This window comes from Nomia melanderi, chromosome 4, assembly GCF_051020985.1.
Source record: "Nomia melanderi isolate GNS246 chromosome 4, iyNomMela1, whole genome shotgun sequence".
NCBI lineage: Eukaryota > Metazoa > Arthropoda > Insecta > Hymenoptera > Halictidae > Nomia > Nomia melanderi.
The window spans coordinates 15,094,775-15,118,702 of record NC_135002.1 but is presented as its reverse complement, the minus strand read 5'-3'; the positions used below and the strand labels follow the sequence as shown (position 1 = coordinate 15,118,702).

The 23,928-nt window shown below is 30.3% G+C and overlaps 5 protein-coding genes across 12 annotated transcripts; 2 read left to right on the top strand and 3 right to left on the bottom strand.

Annotated features, from left to right (window-relative positions):
• Positions 1-2,409: 2,409 nt before the first annotated feature.
• Arf102F (ADP-ribosylation factor 2) lies at positions 2,410-3,918 on the top strand. Its single transcript, XM_031972624.2, has one exon. It carries the CDS (start codon positions 2,993-2,995, stop codon positions 3,533-3,535), a length of 543 nt encoding a protein of 180 aa, XP_031828484.1. The 5' UTR covers positions 2,410-2,992; the 3' UTR covers positions 3,536-3,918.
• A 1,394-nt stretch (positions 3,919-5,312) lies between these two features.
• On the bottom strand, positions 5,313-8,948 carry LOC116425351 (E3 ubiquitin-protein ligase ZNF598). Of its 3 annotated transcripts, none has more exons than XM_031972929.2 (4): positions 8,729-8,931; positions 8,313-8,382; positions 7,812-8,243; positions 5,313-7,682 (listed from the first exon to the last, which is right to left on the bottom strand). In XM_031972929.2, exons 3-4 carry the CDS (start codon positions 8,223-8,225, stop codon positions 5,373-5,375), a joined length of 2,724 nt encoding a protein of 907 aa, XP_031828789.1. In that variant the 5' UTR covers positions 8,226-8,243; positions 8,313-8,382; positions 8,729-8,931; the 3' UTR covers positions 5,313-5,372. The 3 variants fall into 3 exon arrangements, with proteins under 3 accessions (XP_031828789.1, XP_031828788.1, XP_031828790.1); XM_031972928.2 differs by having other exon boundaries at positions 8,338-8,382; positions 8,729-8,919; XM_031972930.2 differs by lacking the exon at positions 7,812-8,243 and having other exon boundaries at positions 8,338-8,382; positions 8,729-8,948.
• Positions 8,949-9,430: 482 nt separating this feature from the next.
• Positions 9,431-10,971, bottom strand: Taf12 (TATA-box binding protein associated factor 12). Of its 5 annotated transcripts, none has more exons than XM_031972935.2 (4): positions 10,848-10,971; positions 10,231-10,579; positions 9,971-10,163; positions 9,431-9,810 (listed from the first exon to the last, which is right to left on the bottom strand). In XM_031972935.2, exons 2-4 carry the CDS (start codon positions 10,513-10,515, stop codon positions 9,683-9,685), a joined length of 606 nt encoding a protein of 201 aa, XP_031828795.1. In that variant the 5' UTR covers positions 10,516-10,579; positions 10,848-10,971; the 3' UTR covers positions 9,431-9,682. The 5 variants fall into 5 exon arrangements, with proteins under 5 accessions (XP_031828795.1, XP_031828799.1, XP_031828791.1 ...); XM_031972939.2 differs by lacking the exon at positions 10,848-10,971 and having other exon boundaries at positions 10,231-10,308; positions 10,381-10,840; XM_031972931.2 differs by lacking the exon at positions 10,848-10,971 and adding an exon at positions 10,653-10,840.
• Positions 10,972-11,081: 110 nt separating this feature from the next.
• LOC116434329 (thioredoxin, mitochondrial) lies at positions 11,082-13,268 on the top strand. Its single transcript, XM_076367305.1, has 4 exons — positions 11,082-11,657; positions 11,927-12,135; positions 12,260-12,374; positions 12,484-13,268. The coding sequence occupies exon 4, from the start codon at positions 12,529-12,531 to the stop codon at positions 12,961-12,963; it is 435 nt and encodes a 144-aa protein (XP_076223420.1). The 5' UTR covers positions 11,082-11,657; positions 11,927-12,135; positions 12,260-12,374; positions 12,484-12,528; the 3' UTR covers positions 12,964-13,268.
• Positions 13,269-13,599: 331 nt separating this feature from the next.
• pcx (pecanex) lies at positions 13,600-23,832 on the bottom strand. 2 transcript variants are annotated; one of them, XM_031973128.2, is made up of 15 exons: positions 23,460-23,832; positions 22,989-23,235; positions 22,533-22,805; positions 22,086-22,438; positions 21,872-22,015; positions 21,553-21,797; positions 21,223-21,482; positions 18,047-21,123; positions 17,499-17,960; positions 17,288-17,432; positions 16,952-17,210; positions 16,521-16,874; positions 16,314-16,438; positions 15,972-16,246; positions 13,600-15,890 (listed from the first exon to the last, which is right to left on the bottom strand). In XM_031973128.2, the coding sequence occupies exons 1-15, from the start codon at positions 23,610-23,612 to the stop codon at positions 15,609-15,611; spliced, it is 6,654 nt and encodes a 2,217-aa protein (XP_031828988.1). In that variant the 5' UTR covers positions 23,613-23,832; the 3' UTR covers positions 13,600-15,608. The 2 variants fall into 2 exon arrangements, with proteins under 2 accessions (XP_031828988.1, XP_031828989.1); XM_031973129.2 differs by having other exon boundaries at positions 16,314-16,426.
• Between the last annotated feature and the right edge of the window lie 96 nt (positions 23,833-23,928).

Sequence of the window (23,928 nt, the reverse complement as noted above, 5' to 3'; positions counted from 1 at the left end):
CGCACGACAAACCCGTATCAAGTAAAAGGTACTAAGTACAATATTTATTTGAAAATTCTCATTTAGAATTTCAACCAATACAGTGTTTTCAAAAATCTTTATCTTCCATTCATTGAACCGACAATTATAACACTTTCTAACTGATAAAAAACTTAACTGAAGTTTTCACTTGAAATGAAAATTGAATCAATTTTTTCATTCGAAAGAGCAGCAATTTTTTGAAGTACAAGTCTATAAATTACTTGAGAGATAGGAAACGATCGAAAAAAAACACGACGACGAGATATTAAATAAAATGATATTTATAGATTGACCTGATATATCGTAATGGAGAATCGTCCATTAATGTTTTCTTCACCTTGTTGTCGAACAAACTGTATGCAGCTTCAAATTTTCACTAACAAATTAAATTAAATAACGATACACAGTTATTTTTCAATCCGTTGACTGAATGATCTACTTCGGATACAAGTAAAAAAAAGTAATAGGGATTTAAATATAATTTATCATTCAATAAATACAATTATAATTTAGTTCATATTTTTATAGATATTATGGTATAATTTAATGAAAAAATCTTTAAATAAATAAGTAAATAAACAAAAAAGACTAAGTATTAGTGTAGACAAGTATTTTCAAAATTAATTCACCAATATAACAGTCTGATACTGCCAAAGAGAAGAAAAATAAAATTAACACTAAAGTTATGAAAATAGCAGATTATTTGGTAAAAAAAGTTGTCCTTTCAAAAAAAAGAGAGTACACGTTTATGAATTCAAATATTTTAGTACAGCAGCTGTAATTATTGCAAATTGTAAAAAGATTGTAACAGATCAATAATTTCCGTATGTTTATACTTTTGAAAATAGCAGTTATCAGAACCGGTAGCATAACTCTAGATAAATACGTTCTCAATACTGTATAAAATGAATCGAGTGAGCGTGATAGAAAAATTTAATACTCACAACTCAGGTTTATTCGTATATGGCGTGTTCTCCATGTTGACGAACCAGCGGCGCAAAGTAGTCTTCGATAGAAGTACAAAAGCTTGTGCAGTCTTATGATACATGACTGATTTCGTAATGCAATTGGCGACAATCAGGTAATATGCATTTTTGCGAGTATTATGTATATCGACCCAGAAATATTTCCGTTGGCCAACGAAAAGAGAAAAAACACTATGGTTTCCACTTCACGGCTTCGTCCGTCTCGAAAGAAACCTAAGATACCAAGTTACGACTGCCTGAGGAATAAATGTTCATTGTTGCTTATTATGAAACAGTATTGCAATAATTACAATATTCTTGTTGAGTTACATCAAATCTGCGACTCCCTTATCAGTGACTCTTTATCGTGAATAATTAAATATAACGGTAAACATGCTGTAATTTACGGTACAGTGTACGAACGAATTTAAATACTGCCAAGAAAAATTCTATGTCAGCTTGAAGGTACACTTTGAAAAACAATCGTTTTACTATCATCTCTTTTAGAAAATTTATAAAGAAATTCAATGATATTTATTTGTACTTTATCTTGGAAAATAAAGGAAATTTAAATTTGTAGTATTAAAATAAAGGTGTTTATTCAATTAAACAATATCATTTAACAATTAATGATTTCAACATCTTGACTTTACTCCCTTTTCTTCCCTATAATCGAAATAAGGATTTAATCATTCAAAGATTACTTCTGTTTCCTTCTTTTCATTTTTACGACTTTAAATCTAGAAAATCTTTCGAAGGATCTTGAAATTGAAGGAACTTGAAATATCCCAACAAGTTGGTAGAATAAATAAAACTTGATTTTTATTTATCTTTAAGGAGTTCCAGAAAATTCGACTATTACTTTAAAATTCGTAGAGATATTATATATAATATTATTAACAGTTTACTGTTCTGAAATATCGACACCGTAAGAAATGTCTTTGTACACTAGCGAACTCTAGTTAATTAGAACAAAAATTTACATTGGATATCCAGTCTACTCTATCTCTAGTCGGTAACTGGACATCCAATCTCGTCGCTAATTAATGTTTCCTTTTTCATGGTCGCGGCCCATTTTGGTATCGCGCTCGATGTTACCGATTTTTATCCAACACCACTACAAATTGAAGCAGCTGGCACGAATGATGTCACCAAATAAGAGACTGTGTTGTTATTTAAAAAACTGTTTTAATTATGTAAGTAATTTATTGTATTACAAGTAAATGTAATATAATTTTAATTCTTAAATTCGCAATTCTGAATTTTTGTGGGCACAACAGAACATCTGCTCTTTCACACCATCGGTATTTCAGACCAGCGAACACAAAATTCCGGTAAGATGTCAAGTCTATTCTTTCCTTTGTCTGTGGTAATACCAAAAAGATATTAGAAGAATTGAAACTTAAGAATATTTAACAAAGTGAAAAGAGTTTTGTGTATTCTTTGACTACACAATAATCGTGCATTATAATTAAAAAATAATCTGCATTAATTTTTACGTAACTTTTATTTCTAAATTATCATACATTGTAACATTTAAATAACGCGCCTGAGTAAGCACAAAGAACATTGACTCTACGAGGGACTTTATATTTGCTTTGTTCACATTTCAGAAGAAAGTGCCTGATGAGTTTTCATGATAAAGTAATTTTAAGTAAATTTGTTAATTCTATTTATTAATGTGTATACATGTTTAAGTCCAAATTTCAGTATAATATTCTATTCGGTGTTTTTATATGAATAAGAGTTGGCGTGCATGATCAATTTTGCCAACTATTTCCGGAATAATAATCTACCGTGAGATGACGTTTGCTATTATTGTCTGTAAGGTGTGTTAACGACATCGTTAGAAACGTCGCCACAGCGTTGAATTCTTAAAATATTGGTTTCCCATGCAATACGTTATACCATTTATAATACACGATAGTGAGTGCTGTAATAAAATTTATATCGATAGAAGAGTATTACATTGAACGCTTTAGACGTTTGGTATCATCCCAAACAAAATGGGCCTAACAATCAGCAGTGTACTTACCCGGCTCTTTGGTAAAAAGCAAATGAGAATATTAATGGTTGGCCTGGATGCTGCTGGAAAGACTACTATATTATATAAGTTGAAACTTGGTGAAATTGTCACAACAATACCTACCATTGGCTTCAATGTAGAAACTGTTGAATACAGGAATATATGTTTCACAGTGTGGGATGTTGGTGGTCAAGATAAAATTAGACCACTCTGGAGACATTATTTCCAAAATACACAAGGTCTCATTTATGTTGTTGACAGCAATGATCGAGAACGTATAGGAGAAGCAGAACGTGAATTAGCGAATATGTTAAAAGAAGACGAACTGCGAGATGCAGTCCTCTTGGTCTTTGCTAACAAGCAAGATCTACCAAATGCCATGTCTGCAGCAGAACTTACAGATAAATTGGGACTTAACTCGTTACGTGGACGCCATTGGTATATTCAAAGCACTTGTGCTACGCAAGGACATGGACTTTATGAAGGACTCGATTGGTTGAGTAATGAATTAGCTAAAAAGTGATAAAACACTGTCATCATTAATAATCTTCATGAATAATTTAATCATTGAGCATGGATGTAGAAGACAGGATACAGTCTCCGTTTTATCAAATTACGCACTATGTGTACGATTTAATATCACTGTGATTCTAATTTCTAAGAAGAAACTACTATGAGCAATAGAGGAATTCAACTGACTCAATGATCATGCAGCTTGTATAAGTTTTGTTTTCAAAATGAAGTTTTCCTTAATTGGAAAAGAGATTATCAATTGGATAAATATGTAAATTTTGTCGATTACATTTCATTTGTATGCTTATAATTCTAACTTATAGAGTTATAAGTTTACTTTAAAATGTATTAAGTTTGAAATAAACAAGAAGTATTTCTGCATTGATTTCAGTACACACATTGTTTTTATTTGAAATGTTTCTATTATTTCCAGTTTGATACGGAAAACAATATCTGCTACAGAGAAGGAGGAAGTATAAGCAAACTTTTATACTTTGCATGTTGTTTACATTTTGTACTTACATAGCGAACTGAAAATGAAGCATTATGTATCACATAATTTATCATAGTGTTTTAACAATCTTGTTTCTCTGATAAATAAATAATTATAGAATAAATAATACTAACAGTAAGTTTTAAGAATAACATTTAATAAAATTTTATTATTAATAATCGCATTCTATAAAAAATACTAATTTGTTTCTTTTTCGTGAAGGTAATCACTTGTATTATAAAGTATCACATGACAAAGAATTTAGAAATAAATGTATAAAATAAATGATAAATTTATATCTATATTTTAACATCGCTACTTCCAAATTACATTAAATTAGTTATAAGATGGGAGAATGAAGAAGATAAATTCAATTTTTAGTCTTATCGTGTAACTCAATGTATAACTTTATTATAGTACAAAACAGTACATTATCAATGCATGCACTGTATATCATATAATGTATCAAATAATTTGTTAATATATGGTGTTACCTTTATGCACCATAGAATTCTATTTTATTTCTATTCAATAAAACACAATGAATAAATTACAGAAACGTATTTTCTATTTATGAATAATATATACAGAGTAGTTTTAATATGTGGCGAAATAGGGCATTGATTACAATATTTTTAGTACAAGATTGATGTACGAATATCTTATTTATAACGTATCGCATATGTTAAATTAATATAGACAAAGTTTGTTATTACACAGAAAATTATTGACTTTCTTTGTTATATGTGTATCTCATAAAATTATTAGTCCAACTATTTAATAACAATTTTTTTATTTCAGGCAGCAATCAGACAAGTCATTGAACAAATTCCAAATACAAGGTATTGCAAAAAATATTACCACAAAAAGAAACGTTAATGTAATTCGTTATAAACATTGAAAGCAAATTCGTACGATATTTAATAAACACTTTATAAACAATCAAATTGTGATAACAGTTTTTTTGCGATACCCTGTATAATATAGTAATTATAGCCTGTTTTTTTTTAATGAAAAGATTTCCAGTGCATTGTTCGTCTTAATAGTTATCCATGCCATTCCAATTACATCAAACTTACAAAATCTGATTGATTAAAACAGTGCGAAAAGCAATTGTGATTAATGGTGTGTTGTAGGTTTCACTCCAAAAAAAAAAAACAGACTATAATTGTTAAAACTAGCTTTTAATGCTAAGGAATTGATAGTTGGAATATGTACCATATACTCTAACCTTGAGTTAATGATTATATTACACTGATACCATCCATAAAAATAATTCGTTCGTCATAACTCCTTTATTCACATCTTATAGTATCTTGGCAGACATTGTAAATTAACTTAAAAGAACACATACTCATTTACGTACCCAAGAATTTTTTTGAAGTTGCACACTGGATTTACCAAGTGCTGGAAAATGATTTTCTAATGTATGACTAGTCATGTGTGTTCGAAAATCGGAACCGCTTTTCAAAACTTGATTACAAGTAGCACAAATTTCTAAACCTTCAATCTTATTACCACTTTCTTTTTCGTGGACTTTAAATAGTTCTTGCTGTTTTGCGATATCAGGTAGAAGAACCAGAAGTTCTAGAAATACACTTTCAAAAGCGCTGAGACCCATAACTTCACGGCAATGCGTATAATAATCTTGTGCATTACACATTCCTTGGCGAAACAATCCACTGATATATCGAAATTCCTCAATTTGATCTTGTTGCATTAAAACTTCATTGACTTTAGCCACAAGGCATTTGTTTCGTTTTTGAAAATCTGGAGAAGGAACATAATTGTAGGCACTATTGTGCTTATCATTTGGTAAAATAGAATAACTCTCTCCAGAACTGTTTGTAAATGTTAATCCATTACTATTGTTTATTTTATCCATACTATTGTATTTTATACAAAAACCAGGTGGTGGAGGAGTCGTTGTTCCAAATCCAGGTGGTGGATTTGTAAAGCCTGGTGGCATAGAACTGCTAGTACCTAAAGCTGGAAAATCTTCTAAATGACGAGCATTTCTGTTAGTAGAATTTAAACTATCTATTTTCAGTTCAGTACGTTTTCTCTGTACTCCATTTGAGGTACTATTATCATTATTTGTATTTACAATTGTTTGGTTATCAGAATTTTTATGCTTCTTCTTTTCTTTCTTATTAGCATGTTCCACCTCTTTTGACTGTTGTACATTTATATTTTTTGACGAGTTCTCAGTGTTAGCTACATTATCTGTACTTTGTGCAGATTGGGAACTTGATTGTATAGCATTTACAGTGTCTATGCTACATGGATTCTTAGATGTTTTAGCTGTTTCACTTTCCTTTTTTACAACAACAGTATTTACATTTGTTTTTGAACTACTAATATCATTACTATTAGTACTAGAATTTTGCTTAACTTTTTTCTTCTTTGCTTTTCCCTTTGTTAAGTCGGTAGTTGTTTTCACATTGTTACTGTTATTAGAACTCTGTGGTTGACCCCAGGAAGGTACTACCGTAATTGTTGATTGTTTCTTTGATTTAGACGACTTTGATAATATAGGAAAGTCTTCTCCAGACTGAATAGGTGGTGGAGAGGGTACTAGTGGTGGCGACGCAACTTTCTTAGGTTTTGGTACAGATGTTGATGCTGACTTGGAACATGTCCATTGTAGAACTTCTTTCCACTGTGCTGAATTATTATTACTAGCTGACGGTTCTGAAGTACCTAGTGCAGGGAAATCAGATTCCATTGAAAGTTTTGCAGGTCGAATTCTAATATTAGGACCTGAAACTTTAGTAGTAACGGTTCCATTTGCTTCGTGATTTACTTGAATAGAGACATTGGAAGTTGTACCCTTCTGAGGCTGAGCACCTGATCCTAAAGTATTACCACTGGATACACTGAAGTTAACAGTTTTTGAAATACCGGCTGATTCCAATCCTAATGCTGGGAAATTTTCATCTGTAACAGCCAAGGGCTGTGGTCGTATAGTACTACGAATTGTTACATTTCCCCTACCTTTAGCTTGATTTAAGGTAGGTACAACAGGTGTAGCATTACCCAATGTTGGAAACTCTTCGGTACTCTGTACATCTACAGATGGCTGCCTTACAAAAGTAGGTTCGTTGTTTGTTACAAAAACATTTGAACTGTTTGGCATTACTGTTTGTTGATATTCCCTGAGATTATAATCTCTCCCACCATAATCTCTTGAATTCCTGGAAGTTGATGCACCTAACATTCCTCTTCTATTCATTCGATTATCACCTCGTGGAGCTAGAGTAAATTCTAATTCCAATGTTCTTGCTTGCTTTGCAGCTGCTTTGCTTAATTGTTTACTATGAACATTCGCTTTATGCGCTTTAAGATCTATGTCAGTTCTAAATACACTTGTGAATTTTTCTTCGGAGCACAGTCCTTCCTCGCATAAGTAATGCTCTTGCCTAAAATGATCTCTGAGATAATCATAAGAGCTGTAATACTGATGCAAACCATCTGCATCACAAAAGTGACAATACAAATGATCTCGTCTTAAGTGTCTAAATAGCTCATCGTTATCCATATAACGTTGATCACAAAATTCACATAGTGGATGTCCTTTATGACTTTTGTCATCAATATCACCTTTTCTTCTATGCTGTGCAAGATCAGATCTTGTATAACAACGTCTCTCATGGGAAAAAATCTATCGCATAAAAGAAAGATCTTAAATGTCATAGGTGATTATAATGATCGGTAATTTTTATAAAATATAAAAACTTATGAAAAAAGTTTAATAGTTGCCAGAAATACAGCTAAGTTAATATAAATGTACCTTTAAATTTTCTACACAGAGGTCGCAATAATGTAGCTCATGTCGATGTCTCATATGATCTTTAAGACTATTAAAATTATTAAACACAGGTTTTTCTTCACAAATGTTGCAAGTATTAGCCAATAAGTCGTAAAATTTACTTTGAATGTTAGATGTATCAAAATAAATATTATATCGTGTATCTGCTAAATGGCCTTTACGTAAATGGCAAAATGGTTTTATTTCCCTTGTAAATACAACTTTTGGTAAATCTTGACGACAAATTGGACATTCATTTTGACAGCAGAGTACTCTCATCCTAGTACTGCATTCATAACAAACAGGATGTTCACACATACCAATGCTATAAATATCAACATTTTTATAACACACAACACAGGTGTTATTATTTGTACTATCATTATTGGCAGACATTCTGTTTACTAATATTCTCTGTAAAAAATATAAATTTCTGCTGATACACACTCTGCTTACAGAATGTAATAAATTATTGTTTCTTACTAGTATTCAATTTTTGCTGACTCACTGATTTAGATGAAATGAATTATATTATCTTCTGTAACGCCACAATCTGTAACACAATTGACGTTTCAATATCGATATATTCATTCTTTATAAATATAATTACAGCTGTTACCAATGAGTACAACTCGCAGTTAAACGTTACTCAGTTTTCGTAAAAACATTTTATTTAAATTGATAAAACACAATATCATTGTATAATACAGTCTTTTTACTTAACTACTAGAATAAAGATGCGTAAGTTCAAACAATACTTTACAATCGTTAAAACCCGGACAGAATGAATATTGTATAAAGAAGAATTGTTTATGCTTTAGATAAAAATGATGTATGCACATTATTTAGCACGTTTCAAAAAATTTTCTTTATAAGAAATCTAAAAAAATGAACAATACCGTCTGGAAAATCTTCTAATAAGCAGATGGTAAAATTTCACAGGACGTCCCTGAAAGAAAAAGGTTATCACGATTTATACACTAGACTATGGTGTGTATAGTTGGTGTGATGAATTCAGCTCGATGAACAAGAAGGTTCCGGTTTCGAATGTTACATACAGTCATTGCTAAATCAAAGAGTAACTAGATGGACTAGTGATATGAATTTACTAACCATTTTAATTTAACTTCGCTCTGTTTTAATAAATTTGTATAAATTTCTCAACAGAACCAAATAAAATAGTGACATTTGTTATGTCACTCTCTCTTTAATAAGAGAAGAGTGACATAACAAATTTGTGATCGAAATTTTACTATGAATAAACGTTAACAATAGATCGTATCATTTATCAAAAGTAACAAGGAATAAAAACGATATTTTTTATATATATCATAAATACTATTCGAATGTAATTTTAAACCCACATTTTACACTTGTAACTAAGATAAGTAAATTAAAAGAAAAAACATAATTATTTTTTACTATTCAATTAATTCTTTATATTAAAACCTAGATCTGTATTATACGAAACAAATATTATATATTTACAATGTAACTAGAATAAAGTATTTTAAGGAATATTTTGTTTACTTATTATATTATATAATAAAATCTATTCACACACTTAAAATATCATGTAATAATTACAAATGTAAAAGCTATTCTTTTATCTTAATATTATATTTGAATAAATATTTTTCTTCAAGAATAATATATCAGCTGTTATTTAGTATTAAAGTTGCTTTATACTTAAAACTATACATTGCAAAATCTATATATGCATAATTTATACTTATCATCTTTTTTACAAATAGTGACGCATATTATTATAAGTGTACTGTCATGTAAATATTAAAAAAAATGTCACATAACAATAAAAATAACTAATATAGATGGTAAAATATACAGGAAGACTAATATTTTTTGATTGATTTTCGTATAAGAGCCAATCTCTGTTTATGTGCCTCTGTAACTGTTGCTCGTTTGTACGGACGTACTTCATCTGTACCAAAACCAGGGATCCACATATTCCAATTCCTTTCTGAAAGTCAGTAATTTAATTTTAATTTTTATTGAATTAACATATTAACATATTATAACATATTGATATTATTTATCTACTTTAATTATTTAATTTATATCTTACCAGAAACATTGATTGTTAAGTAACCAATTGTATATTATTATCCCTTATAACTTACCTAAATGTAATTGAACATCTTTTACTTCTACCGTATTAGCATGTCTGTGTTTAGCTAACAGACATGCTGCATTTACAGTTGTTTCTACAAAATCATCCGCTAACTGTAAAAGCATTTCCTCAACTTCTTCATCCAATTGTTCTGTTGGATCTACCTCTTTCACAAGATCTTGTAATCTTGTTTTAGTCAAAAACTGTAACCAAAACAAATTGATATTATAATCGAAATGGATTTTATTCTAAATACAGCAAACTGCATACCTGTGGAAAATCATTAAACGAACTTTGTTGTTGCTGCTGCTGCTGCTGCTGTTGTTGTGTAGATGGTTGTTGCGTTACCTGTTGTTTTGGTAGTTGCGTTACAAATTGAGATTGTTGAGATTGCGTATGAGGTTGTAAAATCTGTACTACCGTGTTACTACTTTGGATATTAGGCACAGTAGATGTTGTCTGAGTATTAGGTCCAATCGATTGTATGCTACCAAGTACAGGTGTCATGTCGGATCCTGCGCTGGTAGTTTGTACAAGAGCTGTTTGTTGTGACATTTTTTTATTCCATCAATAATTATACTGTCTTTATTATTGTTCAATAAATTTGAATAATTTTAATCTATAAAATACAAATATTTATTATGCGACTACAACTTGAAATTAGTAAACAATATAAACAGAACAATCATAACTTTCTAATATGTAGCTATTTATGCATTATGAAAGTGATACAAAATTTTATCGTCCAAGGTAGTTTATTCGGTCTATTTCTAGTAAAAAATGAAATTAATCTTATAAAGAGATAAGAAAGAAAAAATAAATAACTTTCTTGACACTTGATTTCAATGGTTAGAAGACTCATCAATAATACATATCTAGGTACTTACCTATAAGACAGTGTTTCAAATGCAGGGATAATTTGAATGTAAAAAAATGTCACTATTTGAATTTACGACTACATTCAAGAATATGCGAATATCGACTATTGTTCAAAGCCCTCTGATGGCATATTTGAGAAACTTTATAATATTTTGAATGTTTAAACTAGTCTTAATTTATTCATTTTTATCAGAATCATTAGTAAGTTTTGATTTCATATCAGAATGCCGCAATTATTTACAATTAAAAAGTATACAAATAATTATTTCATCTACGTATTTTGCAATAGAAATATTTGTGCTGTTATGAGCCAGTACCAATTTGCATTCTTTAACAGACGAGCGCTTAAGTAGTACTGTGTCATAAAGTAATACTGTTAGGTGATGTTTACCGGTTTAACACTGGAGTAAAAGGAATCTTTTGTTTCGTGTTTTAATTATAATTTTAGTTGATCAAGTGTAACCGTATTGACAAATAATAAATTAGTGTCATAAATGAGATAAGAACTGACCAATCAAACTTGCATTCCTTAGCTTAACCATTAAATGATCTTCCATTTAAATTATTTAAATCATTTTTTGACGACATTGAGTTTATTGCAGCTATATTTATAATTTTTTAATATAACATTAAACACCCTATATTTGTATAATATTTTTTCTTACTTATGTAAACTTATAGAATATTATTGGCAAGGTTTAGCGCATTAAATTTGGGATACCCTGTATAATTCCGCATCAGACATATGTCATCTCTCGTTTTTAAGATTATTTTAAATATATTTTGTTTGCCTTATTTCTTAGTAAAGCATTTCTAAAGTATGAATATAATTTCTCTCTATACTTCATTTAATAAAAATAAGTTGCTTTTTTTGTAGTTTTAATTGTATATTAGTATATAATTGAAAATTATTGTAATAAATTGGTTATATACTACCAAAATAAATATTTTCTAATTTACAAGTTTACTAGTATATATACACTTATTTTATTGTTTGCAACTATATAATAGTCTGACATTCAATTATAAATATTAATTAATGAATAAATGTTAAGAAATGATTGTATGATTGCATTTCTTTTTTTAGTGCTATAACTAATTCAATGTCTGGTACTTGATACTGGTATAAGATTTTTCCTTATTTTTATTCTGAAGATACTAGTTGTGTTTATATTTATTATTTTTTATAAATTAGACAAAACATTGCAATTATTATATTGCTTAAGAACGTTTACATAATTATTTTAATTGCTTTGTTAAGTACATTTAAGAAATTTATTCTCATTAAGGGAAAAGGTATGTAAAAAATTATTTTTTAAAAAGGAAGTAATACGTGTATTTATATTATCATTTGTTTAACAATTAAATACCAAATAATAAAAGTTTTAATCTTCAATTATGTCAAAAAAATTCTTTACAGACACACGATCACTCATTTCTGTAGCATATTCTATTGTTTATATTATAAATTATATCATTTAATAAAATCTACTGGACTAATTTGAATAACTACTTGGATATTTTATATATTTGTAGTAAGTATCTTCAAGTTAATTATTATTAACTCATAAAAATATATATTTATATATTTATATAATGTAATAATTTTTTTTTAAACGAAGAATATTTTTATTTTATTTGCAGCCAATTAATTTTTTACTAGTAAGACCATTAATCAAGACACTAAAAATGCTGCGCCATATTAATAAGTTTTCTTCTATGTTAGTACGAGGTATTTCTTTATCTCGACAAGAAAAAAAACACTTTCAAGTGAATAGTAACAAAGAGTTTGTTAGCAAAGTAATGAATAGTTCAATACCAGTTATTGTAAATTTTCATGCTCACTGGTGTGAACCTTGCACAATACTTACACCTAAGTTAATAGATCTTATAGAACCAATGGATAAATTAGATCTTGCTATTATAGATCTAGAATTAAATCCAGGATTAGTACATATCTTTGAAGTGGAAGCTATACCTGCTGTTCTAGTAATTTCAAATGGATTAGTTATTGATAAATTTATAGGCTTAATTGATATCAAAACAATAGAAAATTTAATAAATAAGCTTACTCATGAAAATATATCACCATCTACAAATTCTAAAGATAATGAAGAAATTTAGAAATATGTATACCATCTATGCATATTATATCAAACTATTGTAATAAGTTTTGTAAAATATATTTTCAAAATTTATATCATATTAGATATCATTGTAAAATGTAAATTATAAATTTAATATAGATATATTTCTTTTTTATAATAAATTGAATGATAGGATTAAATATAAAATTATTGTTTTTAAAAAGGTAATGTATTTCTGTTTATCATTTGTAACTTTTATAATAATAATTTATTGATTATTTTACAAACTGTCGGTAATGTATTATATGTATGAGTAATATTATAACATGATTATAAAATGAATATTTTAACTGGTTGTGTATTACGTAGTACAATATATCATAGTAATTAAGATTAATGGCCTCTTTCAATATATAATGTTATTTTGCTAATACTTAACGAACTAAGTCTAATTTTGAAACTGAAATATATTTCGAAGTACTCTCTTCCTTTGCTTAGTTATTGTTCCTTAAATATCTCATAGGTAATTACTAACTTTAGTGACCTGAATAAAATTTAATACAGCATATTATATAATAAAGCTAAGAATGGTATATTATTAAATAGGAAATGCAAGTTTAAGATATTAAAACATTGTTAATGCAGGGATTATAAACAAACAGATTATCCAATCTGATTTTTCAGCTTCAAATTTATTCTGGATCATAAAACAATTCTGTACAACCTATGTATGAAAGTACTATTGATTACAGATAATATAGGCCAGAGATTTAATAAAAATTGTTTAATCCATGTTTTCCCGGGTAAAAGAGATTTTTGTCCCTTGGCAGCAAGCGATACATAAACATGTACCAACAATTAAAGGACTAGCTAAAATTGATTTATCAGTCAGGTGCTTTCAAGAGACACCGTGATAAGGCAATGCTGTGATTTCATGGTTACTTGCAAAACCTTTCAATTTTTCATGCCAAATATATGTTAGCCTTTTCTTCTTCATTGAATAATAAACGAGAAATTATTCTATATTTTTGCAAGCAACCCCGTCGTTTTTATTATTTTAGTAACCAGTACATACGTTTTAAATTTCTTTTAACAGTTGCAGTAAAACAAATAAATTGAAAATTAATGTATAAGACTATTTACAAAACTAGGAAAACGCGTTCAGTAAGTCTTTTCTTCAAAGAAAAAATGATAACAGATTTATTTTTCTTTCCTAGATGAATATTGTGGTGCGTTTACGGGTGATCATTTATTTTTTTTCACTTGTCGTTCAGTTTCATTTTATGATACTACATCGTTATTCTTAATATATTAATTTTTATGAAATTTACAATGATATATATATATCAAATGTAAATACACCACTGTGTTTGCCAGAATTTTCGTACAATAATGTTACATAAATCAAATGGTTGTTGTTTAATCTATACATAACACTGCTATTAGTGCACCGATATGTTCTGCAGAGGCAGCTTTATGGCCCCACAAAATTACACGTTCAGTAAATACATTTGGACGCTTTAATCTTGCAGAAACTTTACGCATATTTACAACTTGTCTATATATATATATATATATATATATATATAGATGTATATATATATGTATATATATATGTATATATATATATATATATATATATATATATATATATATATATATATATATGTATGTAGTTTAAAAAAAATGTAACAAAATGTAGAAAAGAACGAATGACATTATATACAAATTTCTACTTATGTTACTTGTTGTTATTGAATGCGCATATTCGATAATAATACCGAATATGTCTATTTATTTCTAATATATACCACAATTTATGACCATCTACAACATTCTCTTTGCGTATAATCTTATTAATTTTAGCTATGTCCTATAAATCACATTTGCTATAACTTCAAAATATAAATATTGATATAGTTAATGGCTTTTGTACTTTCTTCATTTTTATGTATATTGAACAAAAAATATTTTATATAATTATTAATATCATAATAAATAATTTCTATATAGCAAATTAACAGAAAATAACGAATACAACCAATGAATATTTTATGTCAAAGTGAAAAAAACGTAATAACTTAGTTTAACAACAAGTAACATGTAGTTCTCATGCTAAATCATCTAGTAGTTATATGGTACATGGTATAATACAACATGGTACAATTTACTTTGTATTGAATAACTTGACGATCAATATTAGTCTTTTCATTAAACATGTAAGAAGATAATCTTTCCATCGCAATTATAAATGACAAAATATTTTATTACGATTGATGTAAACTTTCAAATTTATAATATTTTCGTAAAATGTTTCTGGAGATCTGCGACTATCGAATAATTATTGCAATGAAAGGAATGCAGAAGCGAATGAATAATATTAATAAAAAGATATGTTGAGCGAATGAAAATCTCCGAAAAGTTGCATAGAGAAGAGTATTTTGTAGTTATACGTATATTATAATGGAATTAACAAACTAGTTTTAAAATACGTCGATTTTCATTATGTACAATTTCAAGAATAATTTTTCATCAAAAATCTTTGTATTTATTATTTTATAATTGGAATGAATTTTTATTTTTAATGGATTCATATTACTATTCGCCGTGAGTGTTTTGAAAAAATGACTGTACGAAAATTGTCAGAGTGTGTATTATTAAAGAATATTAAAAAATACTTCATCACACTTCTGCTCCTAAATCTCGTACACCCTGTTCCGCTATCGGAACATACTTATCGTCTATTTTGACAAGTAAGATAACTTTATCCACATGAGATCGTCGATTTGGATCACGATGATTAGGAGACCAACAATGAACAACACATCCTTCCATACCTCTTTCGGGTACCCAATGTTTCCATCCAGATCTACCACCCTGTTGTCTCATTCTTTCATCTGGCCAAATCACATCTATTCGACGACCCAAATTAATTGCATCGTATACTTGATTGGGATCTATGATCTAATAACAGATCAAATTATTATGCAATTTTTTACTTTACAAAGTAATTAAATTATGAAACAAAATAAATTTCCTACTTACGCGTACTCTTTGGAGAACTTCTTCCTTCTCAACCTTACCAGAAAAACTAGTTTCACTCTTAGTTTCAGTTTTAATGTCACTGTTACTAAGAAGACCGGCTAAATTGGCAAGCGTTGAGCTTGTAGGCTTTCCAACAGAAGCCAATGATCCCCTATTTCCACCGAGAGATGCTGTATTTGCCCTTCCTAAAGAACCACGTCCAGTTGATCCACCAATCTGACATCCAGAATCCATAGATTGTGAACCAGATGTATTGTAACCCGATTGACTATACCCTATGTTAAAGTCCTGTTTTATTTTGTCATTTAATTAAAATCAATAAAGAATAATAATTACAAATACCTGGATGAATATTATAAGTGGTCATTGCATACACTCCATCGTTTCCAAAACCTCCGTCATCTTGGGATCCCGTCCCGCCAGATGAACAACCTTGACCGCACCTTCTTCTAATTCTGAAAATAATACTGCCAATAATAATAAACTTTATAATGTATTAATATCGTTTAAATACAATTTATACCAGTTTATTATACTAGAAAAACTCACCTTTGCCATAACTTTAATACATTACGTTTAATTACACTGAGACTTAAATGTCCTCCAACTATAGAACATAATTGCTCATTAGTCTCTGCGTAACTGGTTGTTAATGGTGAAACATAAATGGGATACCCAATTGGTTGATCACAAGAGCTATTTATTATATTTCTGAGGGCTTGTTTTGCATTTTGTATGGAACCCCGTTCAGGATTTCTATTTCTTAAATATACTAACTCCTGTTGCTGCCCAGCCCATAGGCCACGCACGCATTCACGATTCATTTTAATTACTCGAAAGCTTAAGAATCGTTTATTAAGCATAATCACTTTGTATTCGTCAATGCCGTCATCAAGGATGTGTCTATAAATATAGAATATAAATAATATTAATAATATAATAACATTTTAACACTTATAAATATTGCTCCATTAAAGTACCTAAGTGCTAGAAGACTGGGTGCTCCATTTAAAACAGCATTTCTCCATAATGGATCAGCTTCATGACTAATTACAAGATTTTTATCGTGATTATCTATAGCATCATAAAGGGCGGATAGTTCAGCATATAAATCTGGACTCATAAAATAATCTTGATGCAGCTTCAACGCCATGCGTACTCCTTTTGCCACAACGCTCCGTAATAAATCAACATCATGTAACACCCATTCATCTCGAATCGATGTTATGCGGAAATCTCCTGAATATGAAATATATATTTATGAAATTATAATTTCATTATATCAATGTCTGTACAGTGTCCAATTGAAATAGTACCTTTAAATAGTGCATGCAATCCATACATAAAAAATTCAACACTGGTCAGAGTATTGTGACATGCTGCTCCTAAAGCACGTCTCCCCAAAAGACTCAACGCAAGGCATAGAGACACCAATGGTGAATCCCTTGATTTATCTAGTGTCTAAGAAAAATTAGAAAGAAACAGTGCTGTGTAAGTTTTAAAACTATCGTATGTTAAAAGAATTACCTTATCTTGTTTGGTAACACAAAATTGTATCCAATCCAAATAAACATTACAAAAACTGCTTCTTGTAATACCAATGGCGCGAAAATCATAATCCTCATCGATGTTCATTTTAAAAACGGGATCCAGGTCCACAAAATTCTTGTCAAGTGTTATTTTTAAGGCATCAGAAATATCGGAATTCCCCAACCAGTATTTCAATTTGGCTGATTTAACAGCATAAAAAATAATACTTTTCACGTAGTAGGTAACCAATGCTTTACGATACTCAAACATTTGGAGCATAGAAACTACTGAATTATCGGAAATCGAGTACCCTTCTAAAACATACTTCGCACTCGCAACTTCCCAGGCTAACCAACGCTGACTGAAAGCTGCATTTACACTTAATACATTCGAAAAATGTCCCATTTCACAGCAACAACAATCATCGTTGTCTTCAATTCCTTCAGAAATTGCTTCTACCTAAAAATCAAAATCATTACACTGATACTAAACATTGCGATGAATGCGGAATGTAATTTAATGGAATTCGTTAAAAGAACGCGTACTTCTCTCTGTTGACAATACGTTCCTCTAAATTCAAGACCTCTTAATTGGAAAGTTACTAATCCATTGCCTAATTGAACAACGTGTACTAAGCAGTTCAAGTAATCTGATGCTAATAAAAAACAATCGCCTTGTTCCACATTTCCCCAACGACCAAGAGCAAGATCTCCATAAAGACTGTGTTGCAAAGATCTCGTCAATTGTTCATAGAAAATTGAATTTAGATTATTATCATCCGCACCTAGATTTCGATCTAAATGCGAAGACATTCGTGTATTTGAGTGATCCACTCTTCTCGTTTTGTAATCCCTTTCCCAAAATTTCACAGGACGTACGTATGAAGATATAAAAATTGCGCTTCCCAGGAGTGGATTTAGCGGAGTACTCAGAATTGCAGAAATGCCCGCTTGTAAGAATAACATGGCAGAATGTGGGACTGAGAATGGTTGGGCAAATGCATGAAACGCACTACCCCAAGTGATTTGCCAAGGTGCGATATATGTAACGACAAATCTTATTTTCAATAGTAATTCGTAAATCTTTGCAAACGCTATTCCAGTTACAAAATAATCCACAAGAAATGTTTCACTCAGTTCTCGGAAATCTAATTTGAAAAATAACACTGCAAAAATAAGAACCAGATATCGAGTTGATGGATCAGAGTATGCGGATCTCAAAGATTTCAATCCACACACAACTATAATTAATGCACCCATGCTTTCTCCAAATTTGTTTACTATTTTTGATGAACATTCGGTAAGTGCTCCTAAGAATACTATCGGATAGAGAACATTTCTTTCTAGGAATGAGAGGTAAACATATGCCTTCTCAAACCACATAATCTTCACTGGTTCACGTACTTCAAATTGTGCATGTTCATGGCTACGTAGTACTGGTCTTGACAAGCATAGCCATGGTAACTGCTTCCGAAGCTGTGGTACGATATAGTGTAATAGAAATCCTAGGCAGCTTACAATACCCCATAAAACTGGATTTAACTCGGGTTGTAAAGCTGTAAATACAGTAGAGCAATGGATACCAAATGATAAGGTACCTATCACAGCACATACTATTAAATCATTTTTTAATCTTGAGTTTACTGTTGCTCTTAATTTTTCAGGTAAAGGATCCACTAATTCTGTATCCGACATCTGTTCACCAACTTTAATTTTCACATGCTTCTTTCTTCCTGTAGTTCTGATTTTTGCTTCTTCGTATGTTGTAGATAAATTATCTCTGCGAGACGTGTTCTCAATAATTTTGGCTTCTTTTTCTTCTGTATAAATTTCTGGTGGCCACAAATTCGTTTTTACAATGTCCCATATTACTGTGGGATCTGAAGATGATCGGCTCAAGTGATAAGATATAGCAACTAATAAACCCGCAAAAATAGAAAATAAAATATGTTGCGAGGATTTAGGTTCTGTGAGTGCTCCATAAGCAAATCCGTATAGTATGACAACAGTAACTATACTTCGACAAAGACAATATACTGAAGAGACTAGACTAGTCGTTGCATTTCCACCAAATAAATGAATATCTATATGTTCACAGAGATACATCAAAAAGGTGTTGATTTGAGGAAATAAACCCAATGAAAATACGATTGGGAAACATAACAGGAAAATTAATAAAATATTTCGAATTTGTAATATAACATCGTAATCAGCAACTCGGAAACCGTATACTCGAAATTCAGATGCTTTGAAATTTCTTAAAAATTCATTAAAGATTAATATAAACCCTGAACACAGTATATAATATATAGGCCGAGAAAATACTATAATGCGATTAAAACCGTGTGTCGGTGAAGCAGCGTCAGGCTGAACAGATTTTAACAATGAATACTGACATCCAGCGGTTGCAAAACAGAACATAAAAGCAAATATATCTCGGTAAAGACCTTGTTGAAGTAGTATGAGTCCCAATCCCGCAACAGCCATTGCTAAAAACGTCGAAACAATGGTTTCAAAAATGGTCAAATTTCGATCTAACAAAGCCAATAAAAAAAGACGATCGAACCGCACTTTTATATGCGGTAATTTGCCAATTTTCCATTTGTAATAATGTCCTGTTTGTTTAGGTTTAGAATCAAATGCATCGAAACCACCTAATCGATTCCACGATAAACTTGCATTCATATCAGTTTCTTGATGCGTTGGTAACGTCAAAGCTGGCATTCGCCAATTTGAGGCTGATTGATAAAGATTTACATTTAAGTATCCTAATAAATTTTGTAACCCTCGATTTCTGTCCCTCATTGACTCTATACGTGATATTATATCTTGATGAAACTGATCAGGTTCTAAAGTTTCTATGGTACACTGATTCGAAGAAACTAAATTTGATGCTACTGAGTTCTGTGCTTTAGTTTGATTGCTTTCTGGACTCGATAAAACGGGTGGAGTATCTATTATGACACTTAATCCAGCAGAGTTTAAAGACAGACTGCTGTAACTATTACTCAAAGAATCTGCGATCTCCCAGTTCGTGTCATAATGTAAATTTTGATTCAATTGTTGGCGTAATAAAGTATTTAACAATTTATCATTATTATTCGAAGGAACTTGTGCAGCAGCAGCAACAGTAGATCCTTTTTCATCAACTGTATAAGCCAACCAACGTCCAATTTCGAAGGGTATTTCTGTATCGTTGTGGTTGGCAGCTAAATGACACCCATCATTTGATATTAATTCAAATAAATCAGTGAGCGGTACGACTCTGTCGTCTCGAATTTTATCTCGTAGTGGATCTTGTCTACCCAGAGGTTTCAAAGCATCTCGTCTTGATCGTAAACTTCGATTCTCTGCATTACGACTTAATCTCAAATCGGATAAATCCCGACCAGAAGATAACATTATAACTAATGGTCGTCTACGCTTCGTCCAGATGTGTTCGGTAGTTGTATTATCATCTATAGTTTCTACTGCAGGTTTTGGACGGCTTTGTTTGGGTATCGCACCTTGATGTCGTTTGTTATCTGTTTCTAATGGCGGAAGTAACTTTCTCTTTACCTCGTTTTCCATACTCAAAGTCGTTGTACTAGACGAACCAGAATCTGGTTCTTTATTATGCATATCTGTTCAACAAAAGGATATGCGATTAGATATCAATTGACCGTTATAAATTTTTTAATATTACATTTATCTAATATTAGCTATTCAAAAAGTAAGTTTACTTTTATTTGTTCTTTGTTCCAGTGTACAATCACTACTTTCAAATAATCGGTCTATTCCGACTACGCTTCCAACATTTAATGGGTCATCCATATTTTTCAGTTTATCTTGCTTATCTTTGGGTTTCTCAGCATCAGAGAATTCATGACTGCTTTGGCTTGCATTACTGTATCTCCTTTTGATACAGTGACGCTTTAATTCTTCAATTAATGCGTCTTTACAATTTGCAAAATCATTATCTATATCATCGTCTCCATAAAATCTGAAATTTAGATAAATTTAAAGAGATATCTTTCTACAACTATAATTTCATGGTCTCATTTATGTATTACCTTGAATATCTATCTACGAATCGGCTAGTACTAAGACTTCTGTCCCGATTAGAGGTAGCATTTGTTTCACAAGTCTTTCGAGTAAGTAATGGACTGTAAGAGTCTCTAAGACTATACCCTCCAGAACTTTCATTAGCAAATTGTTCATCGCTTTGTTCTGCTATAGGATGCACTATTTCTGATCCATAACTAAGATATGGTAATAATTGTAGTTGATTTTTTTTTAGTGTATTTTGAGGTAATACCTTTAAAATTGATATATATTTTTGATGAAGTATAATACTAAATGCGTGAATTAATAAAGTATTTACAAGAATACCTTTTTAGCATTGATTGTTTCAAGACTTTGCGGGTGAAGTGGTAAATTATTGTCATCTGTAGTATTTATATTCTTACTAGCAGCACCAATTGTTTCAAGACTTTGTGGATGAATAAGTTGTTGATGTGGCTTTTTTGTGATAACCTTAAAAGAAACAGTATTTAAATTATTTGAGTACATTTATAAAAAAATTGTAAATATTTGTAATTCTTACTTCTAACGATTGTGGATGCGATGAAATTTTATTTTTATCTGTGTCTTCTTTTTTCGATATAATTTCTAAACTTTGTGGGTGATCATTTGTTAAATGAGTTTCCATTGGAATTGAATTAGAATTAAGACGCCGTACACTCTGATTAAATTTCCAGTAAGAAAATTCATCTACATGATGCTCTAATTCCAATGAACTTGTTTGTTTAATTTGACTTTCAGAACCTGTTTTGCCAAGACTACACTGTTTGGAATGACGATTTCGTGAATCTTCGGATGCATGCCTACACAACTTCCTTTTTGCTTTTCTCCTTTCATCGGTAATAGTCATATACCTATTTCGTTTCAATCTTCTTTCTATGTGTATTTAAAAAGTTTAAACATAAATATTAGTGCACAAAAAAGTATTCAAATAATAGAACTTATGCCACGATAATTGTAGAATCAATACCATTTATTATATTTAGATAATATGGTTCAGTCGCTGAAGCTAATTCTGCTTCATGTACATTTGTACTGGGTACTACTCGTTTAGTGAACTGCTGTGCTTCTTCTGAACTTTCTGAACTATTTTTACGGTGAATTTCTACTTTCAAATCTATAGTTGAACTAGGCTTATCTCGATTATATTCTGATGTTATACTATCTGCATCTGCATTTTGCACATTTGATTCAATAAAAGAATTACGTGATGAGCATTCTACAGGTGGTGTATCTGTTTTACCTATAAAAAAATTATAATTTAATAACAAAATTTTTATAGTAGATGTTATTTTGAATGAACAAAATGTAAATATAATACAAAAACTACAAATGTTTTAAAAATTAATAAAATCATCAATGTTATAAATAATATAATTATTATTATAATACAAAATTTAAATATATAAGACTTAATCTACTATACCATTTAAAACTTGTAGCTCTATTCCATGATCTATTTGATCTTGAGATTGTTCCCTGCATTTGTTATGTGCTATGCGTCCCTTCTCATTTTCTGACCTTTGTTGACTGACATTCTGCCCTGATTCCTCTAAACATTCAGTGGTATCATACACACAATGAAGTGCATGATTGACACACTTTATTGTACCGAAAAGTGCTCCAATTGAAAAACAATATGCTAACCAGACATATAATGTTGGTGGAAAGTACTGTAACAAGATGAAAAATAATTTTCCACATTAAATAGATGAGTACATAATTATGAATGTACGATAGTACATTCAAAATAAAAATATTAAAGATATGTATAAGAAACTTGCAAGCACATAATGCATGTATTTTAATTATGTACTTATATAGTAATGTAAACACATACAATTTATGTAAACGTTAATTTATAAACTAAGATTAATATGTGTGCAAACTGACTTACAAGGTATATGGTAAATGGAAGGCAGAGCAAGAAAAGCCAAACATAAAGATGAAAGGTATTTGAAAAAACGTCGAGATGAGGATCGTAAAACCAGCCTCCTGTCAGGCTCGCCCAGACGCCTTGTCTCAAAATATCCAGCGTTTGAGAACCCATACCAGTGGCAAATGTGCTCCCTCACCATCTTCCCATCACTTGCTATTCCACAGCTGTATTCTTAGTTTATTTTTCCCTTTCGAAAAATCGTGTAGCAAACAATAAGGCGATACATTTTATCTTGGCCTTATTCAATCAATGGATTTGGCGCACACAATTCATTGACTCCACAGCCATCTTCACTTCTCAGATGATTTTGGACATAAACCATACAATTGTATACGTGGTCTGCGCGATTACAATTTTCGTTAAAACCGCTTAACATTAACGAATCATTGACATCAATTGCAGCAACCAAAGAAAAACGATGTTGCCG